A 9,901-nucleotide genomic window follows, 5' to 3' on the forward strand; every position below is an offset into this window, starting at 1 on the left:
GACGTGAACTCTGGGGTGCAGAAGGTTCGGCCGGTGCTTGGGATACCAAAGTGGCGGAAGCTTCGTGGAAGCTATCGTCACTATCAATCCTCAGATGCTATACTCTGCCTGCAGAGTCTAGGTTCTGCGGAAGAAGCGTTGGCGGTCATGTCCGGACGAGGCGAGGTCGTCGGACCGAGTCAGTTGCGGGAGCAAACTGTGATTGGATTTTATTGTGTGTCAGAACCATGACGGGGAGCGAACGGGTCTTCTCGACGAGGCAATATGGCAGATGAAAGTCACCAAAAGAGAGTTGCCAGCTCTAGGCTCGGAGGACCATTGCCTTCTATGTGGTTCATTGCGTTTGCTACTCGATGCTGTCTACATATCTGGGTTACTTCCGCCGGGAGGCATAGGTTTTCATCTGGCAAAGACATCCGTGAAAGCTGAGTACCCAGGGGCAGAAAAGAGTGCTAGATACAAGTATATCGCCGCTTCCTGAACAGTATGTCCGATACCTAGGTCTAGAGAAAGGAGAATGATGCCATCGCAGAGTTTGTTTCGTCAACAACAGGATATGAAGTTCAGTGTAGAAAGCTAGGTTAGTGATTTCTGCCTGACAGCTCCAAAGTCAACTGAATCCTACCACATCTTGGCCTTTGTCGCTTGATTTTGATGGAAGTTGGCACTGCCTCCGTCTTGACCAAGGCTGCTGGCAGTTGAGCGCCTTCATCGCCACATTACTGAGGGCCCAGCTCCCCGTATCTCAGCCACGTCCCACCAGCACAACCGCCACAAAAAGAAGCATAAGCATAAAGACGGATAATATCCCACGTGGCGCTGTCCACAGATACTCTTCCCTTCGGTCTTCACCGAGAGAGAGTGCATAAGTGACTGACACGACGTAGGAACGGGTCCTTTGTCCTTTCATTAACAAGACACTCTCATAAAACCGAGCTGGTTTCTCATTATTTTTGTGCATTATTCCAGAAGCCCCCCGCGCCGACGACGACGATGGCGGCGGCCACGAGCGGCACGGGAGACGGGGAAAGGGAAATAACGTGTCCAGACTTCCGGGAATTGCCAAACGTCGCAGAGCGCCCGCTCAGAGTCTCGGGACACGGGACGAGAGGTTGTCAAGATGGATACCTACGCCCGCATGCCATTCGCTTGCGGCTATGCTACGCGGCCATACCTTGTGGTGAGGTACGCCAGCATCGCTGCATCAGAGGATGGACCCTTTTTTCCTCGTCTCTTTCTCTATTTTTCCGTTGTATGGGCAAAGTGGATTCGCTCGTGTGTTATGTGTGTTCTCTGCGTGGCTGTATCACGATGATGATACGGCGACGAGGGTTTCAGACCTGACGAAACCACCCCTTACACGGTGTTGGCCGAGCGGAGCGATTGACAGGACTGCACGGCACTGCGGACTGTAGTTGGGGCTCTCTACTGACTTCTGTGCTGCTTACTCGGAGTCGTTCAGCTGCTCGTCTGTGTACGGTGCTCCTTGCCTCCTTGCCTCCTCGCGCTTCTCGTCGACTCGGTACCGTCGACGCAGTTACACGCCGTCGACGTCATAGCATGTCAAGAGAAGGGCAAGGTTACGCAAGGGAGCTGCGTTTTTGTGCTTAAGCTTTCTGGACTGCGTCGAGAGGAGGACAGAAGGAGAGGGACAGGCAAGAAAGAGTCAACAAGCGCGCGGAAGTTTGCATTTCTGCACAGACACGCTCAATGCCCACGGCCCTGCGATACGTCGTGTCGTCGCGGGCAGCGAGTGGCTGGGCCGGTCCCACGTCATGGGTGAGAGAGAGACGGGACTGAGAGTGGCAGATGCGAAGCTGTGAGTGGTTGGGCTGGGCCACAGGTGAGGCAAGGTGAGCAATGCGCCAGACCGATCGACTCTTCGTGTTGCTTCTGCGGCACTGCGGCAGCGGCAGGGGGGGAAGCGAAGAGAAGGGACCAAAGGGGAAGAGAGGAGGAAGGGATGGGCGAATGACATAATCGGGCTGAGCGATAGGCACTAGGCCTGAGACCTCAGGCAGAAAACCGGCCATCAGCGAGCATCAGCAGTCAAGGATGCGCAGAAAAGTCCCCATCCCTCTCCGCACGTTCCGGGAAAGTCGCTCAATCAGCGGCCCTTTCGGCATGTATCGCTGCCGCCAAACGTGTGAGGGCAGTGACTTCGGTCACTAAAGAGAGGCCTAGCGTGTGCCAGTTTCCCCCTCGCCCTATTCGTAACGCCACTCGACACCTGATCCCCATCTTTTGCCCGGCAGGTACCTGGCTGCGTAGGCCGTGGTGCGTAAGGTACTGGCGTCGTAAGGCAGGCACCTGCTGGTCGTAGTCCCTTTACGCAGCACTCGCCATGTACTGTGCTCCACCCATAGACACAGCACTCATGTCATTGCACCTGCTCTCCTCCCACACCGGCTTCGAAATCCCAAACCTTCACTCTTCTGAAGACTGCCACTCGATACTGTATTTTCTCCTTTGTCGAACACACTTCACCACACTCAGCGATACACCAAATTCTGCATCCTCTGCCATCGATCTACGAGACGTTGAGGAACCACACACACCGCAATCATGTTGCTGAAATCCCTCGCCGCCGCCGGCCTGGCGATCACGGCCACGCAAGCCTTCGTCGTCGTCCCCGAGATCTCCGACGCCGACAACGACATCGTCAACTCCCTCCCCTTCGAGCAGCCTGTCTCCGAGACTGGCATCCAGAACAAGCTCGTCAAGCTTGACTGCCCTGGCTGCCCCCTTACCATGAGGCACCACGATGGCCGCTACCACACCATGACCAACATCGAGAACCACCTCGAGCTGACCTTCTCCGTCGAATCCGACGCCGCCGGCCTCGACCACCTCCTCGTCAACAACTTCGAGCTGTACCCCAAGGCCGCCTCCTGGTACTCTGCCCTCCGCGCTCCTCAGGTTCCCGCCTTCACCGAGGCTGCCACAAAGCACCCTCGTAAGGCCGACCCCAACACTCCTCAGCTGGGCTACAGCCTTGCCGTCCGCCCCGTCGCGATGGACAAGGACCAACAGCTCGAGCTCCTCGAGATTGACCTTCAGATCATCGAGGTTGGCAACAGCTTCGTCAGCGACGTCCCCAATGTCAACGTCAAGCTGATCAAGTCCCCCGACGGCAAGCTCATGATCGCCAACGTCGACATGACCGAGACTACCATCCCCACCCCCAAGGAGGACGAGAAGACTCCCGCTGACTGCACCACCCTGTACTGCAAGTGGCGCGCCGCCATCTTGAGGAACATGCGTGGCAAGCACTGCGGCGGTCGCAAGCACGGCATGCACGGTCAGGGCCGTCACGGCAAGCATGGCCACCACGGCCATCACGCTCACAACGCTGGTCACTTCAGACAGCACCACCACACCTGGGGCCAGCTCGCCAAGAACATCACCTCGCACATCCTCCTGCCCATCCTCATCGGCATTGTTGCTGGCGTTAGTGTTAGCATGTAAGTGTTTCATCCCCTGTCGTGAACCCCCGTTATCTGGGGTCGCGTGACCCCTCTTTATTTGAGATTCAGATCCGCTAACACGAATTCAAGTATTGGCATGATGGTCGGCACATTTGTCGTCTGCCTCTGGCGTGTGGTTGTCCGCCGCCAGTCTCCTTTCGCTCGCAAGCACTGCCGCCGCCGCTCTCGCAAGTCTTCGCACCGCGAGGCTGCTGCCACCGAGGAGAAGGCTGGTCTGATGACCGAGCAGGAGGACCTCCCCGCCTACAAGGACGACGAGGAGGAGGCTCCCAAGACCGAGACCGCCCAGGTCTAAGCAGCTGGAACCGAAACAAGAAATCGTGCGAACTGATGATACCACTTTCTATTTTACTCGTTTTGCTTTTGAAAGGTCGGGACTGAAAAAAATCAAAATACCATATGACAATCAAAGATTGGACAAGAGAGGAAACCACACATCTCATAAAGAAGCGGCGTTATCAGGTTGGAACCAGGACAGGAAAGGGTTGGTCACATGGAGGGGGGTATCTCACAAAGGAAGAAAACACCGCTGCATCTTTGGTTTTGATCGAAGTTGGGGACGACAGTGGCTTGGATGTTATCAGCACAGAAAGCACACTCGCTCCGGCATCCATCACCAGCGGCATAACTCAAGGGTTTGAGATTGTATCCATAGGCTTGAAAATACCCACATTCCTTCACTTGAAATTTCCTGGCGAGACCTGATATGTTCTATTGACTTCGCTGTACTGACTGCAGGCTATTGTCGTTGATTACGTGGAAATGACGTGGTTCCGTCGACATCGTTTTATCAAATACATTCGTCTAACCAGTGTGTGGTGAGAAGACCAACAGAACCGTAGCTGATTGCGTCGGTTGCACATCCCATGTGAGCATCCATTGATATCCTGCTGTTGGTAGGCCACATCAGTAGCATCCTCGACGCAAGTGGAACTATTGCGGATCATGCTCTTGCTTCTGTCCTTCTTCGCCAGTAGAGTGTGCTCTGAATACCATCGCGATGGAGAGTCACGGAGGTTTGTCTTCATCACCCACCGGCTTGTAGGTGCTGCTCTGGCACAGGTCCAGGGTGGTGTGGTCGGAAACTTCGCAACGCCCATCATGGAGTTAACTCATGATTGGTTCGCTGGGGTCGGTGGAAATAAACACCCACGAGGTAGATATGGCTTTTATTTACTCAAGACCCTCATCCTTACTCTGATGCTTCACACCCATCTTTGGGGATCATGGCGAAAAGAGGAAGGTTTCAGTCCAGGTAGGCTTGGCAGCTTAATGGTATAAAAGTTACGTTTTATTCGTGTTGAAGAAGAGCCGGCGGCAAAATTTGCTGTGCATTTCCCAGCTTCAATGAAAAGTCGCGATTAGAGGATGAGCGGCCGTCAAGTTGCATCCGCTGGCCGCTCGTAGTAGTGGCTATCCTCCCACACAGACTTCATGTCGTGTTTTCTTGTAATCTCTGGTGGATTCCTGAGGATTACGTCGCGGATGATGGGGAATGGAGATGGCGTTGGCTTCAGCGGGCTCTCCCTCACCGGGTTGGACTTGATTGAAGAATGGTACCAGGCCGGGATGAATGTACCCAGACGCTATGAATGAAGGCAGACAGGATGATTGGGAAGTAGAAATTAGTCGAAGGACGAAATGGTGTGTCTTTAATGTCAGAGATCTTGTCGAGGGATACGCTCATTGAACGGGGGTTCTTCATCTGCATCCAACCGTATTGTATGGTACGCAGCAAGGTATAAATATTGACGGAAAATATCGATGTTCAAACTCCATAGCAATAGGCATGCTTCGATTCGAAGCAAGCATGGTCTAGAATGCTCATCTCGCAAGTCCAATCTGCATTCATGTCCTTATCATGGCTATGAGGCTTACTCTTAACACAGTTACTTCAGACTTTATTCCTCGCCGCCTTCCGTGGCAGCTCTTGTCTTGCGTGAATTGTAATCAAATAACCGTCGGACGGTATTACAGAGGTGTCTCTGTCTTCGTGAGCTCATTTACATGCAGATCCTGTGGGAGTGATGGAGCCATACTCAAAGCCTCATCGACAGCTTCAAAAAAAAGTGAGGAGCGCCAAAAGAGCGTCTGATCTTTAACCAGACTTTCTGAATGTTTTAGGCGTTCTTTATGTATTGACACGAGCGGTGAAAAGGTAAGATCGAGTGGACATGGTTAACGGCGTATTCAACTGGATGAAATGAAGTTATCTCGATCTCAATAGGCTGGGAAACAGCAGCAATGATTGCTGGTCAATACCTTGTTGATAGCACCTAATCGAATCGGGGCCACCTACCGATTCTGGACTGTATCCCTTGTTGATGGGCATATGCCTTGCACTCGTCGTCCACAGCCCTTGCCTGTCAACGACTGACGTGCGGTGATAATCTGGGAGAGATGATGGATGCGGAAACAAGACGTGAGCAGAAGTCTTCCCATGTCATCGTTCCATAGGGGTTGAAAGTGAGAAGGAGACTCCACGCCATCTTTTCGGGCTGTGGCAAACGCTACCATTGCCTCCAATTTCATGCTTCCCCAGCATTGCCGTTCCTACTTGGAGACTTCTCGCTCCAGAGGCCTTTAAGTACTCAACCCTCTAGTGATAATCGGCACGAGGTAGTGGTCCGCGATGGAAACCACGGCGACAGTCTGCTGTAGGAAACACGGACTGTTGCGAGGGTTGTCGAGGAGCACAGCAATGTTTAAATACAGGCTCGCAGAAACAACATGGTTGAATGGTTCAAGCAATGGAATTCCGCGAACAGCTGTACTAAACGGCATTACATGGATAGATCGTGATCTTGAAGACATCTTGAACGGTCATAGTCCTGCACATCAAGCGACTTAATGCCGGGCTGGAGTAGACTCCGTCGTCTCTGGCGCTCATCGCTCGTGGTTGATTTGAGTCATTTGGGCCAATACTTGGTACTCAATGCGCTATCTGAGAGAAAGAGATTGGTGTAGTTGAAGACGGTAACCATTGCCCTCGTGAATGATGAATTGATGTCACAAAGGAAGCAGATTATTGTTCAATCACATCCGCCACTGACATCATTGGTTCTTGAAGCTGTGATTCAGTGCCCATTTTCCACATCAAGTAGGCAAGATGTGTACTGCGTTTGGTATGTAAACCTCTTAGTATAGTCAGTGCAAGGTGCAGCCAAATCTTGATGCATCTGTTTCGCTTCCCATGACAAGAGGGTTTCGCTCCCGGCACAAGGTGTGAAGTCGATGGGGTGGAAAGGGGATGAAATTTCACCCTACATATTACCGTTCTTCCGAAGGTTCCCCCCTTCTGCGTGACTAAGTAAGCGAATACTGCGGAAATGTTGGCCCATGATGAAAATCTCATGCTTGCCGCGTAATTAGATGGCCATACTGGCTAGATAGCTAGGTTAGTGGATGAACACCTTGTGAGTCTTCAAACTACTGGCATTACCATTTAAGCTGTCGTGTTAAAGGGCTACAAGACCACCCACTCACGGCTCTTTTGTTAACCCTTAATAAAATGCTCAACCGACTCAAAAGTTTACGAGATAGTATGGAACCCAAGGCCACGTAGAAATGCCTAAGCCTTCTTATTAGTTTTGTATTTCATGCATTGCAGCTTGAAATTGTCCAAATTGAAGGAACGAAGCTATTCGATGTACTATGTGTATGGTTCAGCAACTATTGTATCGTTCTCATGCCGAAAGGCTGAAGGAGACAGGGTCGACATGTTCGCCATAACGAAATATTTGCATCTCTGATGCGAATCAGTCCCGAGGGGCCTGCTTCACTCTGACGAGATCATCTTCGGTGGTCTGCTTGCTCCCAGCCCGATCAATCCGTTCGGCCATCGAAACGGTAGAGTTGAGGAAGGTAGCTGCTTCCTCATCGCACAATATAGTTCTGAGAACTTAGCTAGGATCCAGCTTGTGGTGACCAATTCGTTCAAAATCTCAATGGAGACGATTCAGCCAACGGCGAGCGGGACATCTTTGCCGGAGAAGGTGCCACAGGTCAGATCAGGTGGCCGGGCCTGAACGGTCGAACCCGATGGGGTAGCCATGCTACTCATCGTCGATGAACACCAACCGTTCTTGCCAGTCATGTATTTCTCAGTGGATACTTTGAAGCGATTACAGGACGATAGAGGGATAGTGAGTTGACAAACAATCGCAGTGAGGATTCCTCAATAGTCTTTGTCTGTTCCAACGATGACCGCTGAGGTCAAAGAATGGGCTTTTGCGACATTTGCCCTGTAAATGACGTTGGTTGACTATACTTCGATTTATATAGGCATGTGGTGATGTCTGGGTGCTTGGTAACTTGCTGTAAGCCTCGATCATCAGATTTAAGTGGATATTTCTCTACGTCACGTAAGATGCAGGAATTGCCAAGCCAGCAACCCATCTTTGATAACACAGACAAGAGACGGAGAGAATAGGAAGGTATAATTTATCGAAACTATGTCAATCTTTCATGTCATATATCATCTAAGGAATCCCATGCCAATACCATCATTCGTCAAATTACCCATAAATACGAAAAGAGCGATGTTGAGTATGTCCTGCCAAGTGGCCATGGCCACCAAGCACGGCGCACTGCCTAAGAGCAAGAACATCCCTGAAACATGTGCCAAGAAGATCACCAAACTACGCTACAACACCATGCGACGACATCTTTGACCAGCACTCAGAGAGCTGGGACTGAGTCGCTGGGCTTGATGGAATAGTATATGGTCAAGTAAGCGCCCTTCTTCTCGGAGAAGGCAAACGAGATGTACGAGTGTGTACCAGTTGCACGGTTCAGGTCCGAACGGGGGCTAAAACACCAGTCAGCAAAGATCACATATGGGCGCAATGCGGAAACAACTCACAAGCACTTGGGCAGGTCGCTCTCATAGCTCTCGGCCACAGGCCATCCTCTTGACTTGAACGCACTGGCCAGGTTGGCAGCAATGACTGCGTCGTTATCGGCGTACTGCCACAGCGGCACGTACGACTTGACCTCAGGCCACTTTGACCCGGGCTTCAGCTCGAAGCCGTAGCAGATGCCCTTGTGGAGGATGTCCCAGACCTTGGGTTTCTTGTCAAAGTCGTCGCCGTAGGGCTCCGGCTCGTTGTGCAGCAGGTGCCACATGCTGCGCATCTCCTCGAGGCCCTTGAGCGTGGCCTCGTCGTTGATCTGGCCGCCGAGCGTGACGACCTGGCGGACGACGTTGAAGGCGTTTGATGACGTGCGAGCATAGACCTTCACGCGGGCGCCGGCGGCGGGGTCGATGCAGTCCAAGGCGATCATCTCGACGGGGATGGGGAAGGGGCAGTTCTTGAAGTATTCCTCCGTGACATCAGCGGCCGGCTTAAGACGCTCACCGCCGGGGGAGAGAGAGCGGATGGCATCGAAGGTGACTATTTCCGTGGAGGCGCCGGTCGCGATGTGCTTGAGAACGGGGAAGAAGTATGTCTTGAAAACGGCCTTGCCACCATCGAGATCAAAGGCCAGGAAAGCTGTTGGGGCGCGGTGGCCGGGGCCGAGTCTCTCGAGAGCAACCTTCGTCTCAGCCTCATTGAGGAAGAGGGCCGATGCGAACTGCTCGAACCAGCGGGTGTCTACCTTGTCACCGAACGAGCGCAGCGCGGGGAGGAGGGCAGGGATCATCTTCTGAGCAAAGGGGTCGTTTTCGGTCCCGCCGTGTCTGCCGAGGGGCTCAAACGAAAAGCGGATGGAAGAGGCACCCGAATCGGTGATGTTCCACGACGGCTCAAATGGGGAGCCGTCGGCAGTGAGCAGCGGCTTTATCGGGGCGCTAGTGGGATGGGGACCGAGAGATGGGATAACGAGTTCTGATACTAGTTGGAGATGGGCGGCGCGTTGGGCTGGGGTGTAGGAGCCGGCAGCCTTCATAAGGCCGTCAAGAGTTTCTGCGCAGCGGACGGCCCAGAAGTCTTGATCTGACTTGTTGATGAAGAGGTTGTCTTGTGCTGGGAGGCATAGGTTCTGTTCTTGCTTTGCTAGTTTTCTCGGGGAGGGAATCTCTGTCTGGGCGAATGATGACTTGAAGGCCGTTGGTGAAAGCTGTAGGGGGAATGCCGGCCGGCCGGAGCTGAACGACGAAGCTGTCATTGCTGGCGCCATTGTTGCGGTATGTGAAGGAGACTTGGGATTCGTTCACAAGTTGCTACTGAAGATAAGGTAGACGTGGGACGGTTTCGAAAAAGAAAGCAAACGACAGATATAACGAAGTTATATCTTTCCATGCTGTCCCGGCCACTTGGCTCAGCATTCTGCAAGTCCAGGCAGCCTTGAACGGTTCTCTCGCGGCTGATCCTGAAACTGGCTGTCATCGCGCAGGTGGCTGGCTCGTTACGGCCTGCCGGTGCTCTGCAGGGACGACGGGCAGCCTCAGGACTGTGACGGAGGGTTGA

At 52.8% G+C, this 9,901-nt stretch overlaps 2 protein-coding genes across 2 annotated transcripts; one reads left to right on the plus strand and one right to left on the minus strand.

Annotated features, from left to right (window-relative positions):
• Positions 1-2,565: 2,565 nt before the first annotated feature.
• Positions 2,566-3,783, plus strand: CGCA056_v012153 (uncharacterized protein; the record flags this gene model as incomplete). Its single annotated transcript, XM_037327397.1, has 2 exons — positions 2,566-3,464; positions 3,558-3,783. The coding sequence occupies 2 exons, from the start codon at positions 2,566-2,568 to the stop codon at positions 3,781-3,783; spliced, it is 1,125 nt and encodes a 374-aa protein (XP_037174071.1).
• A 4,385-nt stretch (positions 3,784-8,168) lies between these two features.
• Positions 8,169-9,611, minus strand: ltmF-0 (Indole diterpene prenyltransferase ltmF; the record flags this gene model as incomplete). The annotated part of the gene is made up of 2 exons (XM_037327398.1): positions 8,169-8,298; positions 8,353-9,611. 2 exons carry the CDS (start codon positions 9,609-9,611, stop codon positions 8,169-8,171), a joined length of 1,389 nt encoding a protein of 462 aa, XP_037174073.1.
• Positions 9,612-9,901: the final 290 nt, after the last annotated feature.

This window comes from Colletotrichum aenigma (genome assembly GCF_013390185.1).
Source record: "Colletotrichum aenigma strain Cg56 chromosome Unknown KSG_Cg56_contig08, whole genome shotgun sequence".
Taxonomy (NCBI): domain Eukaryota; kingdom Fungi; phylum Ascomycota; class Sordariomycetes; order Glomerellales; family Glomerellaceae; genus Colletotrichum; species Colletotrichum aenigma.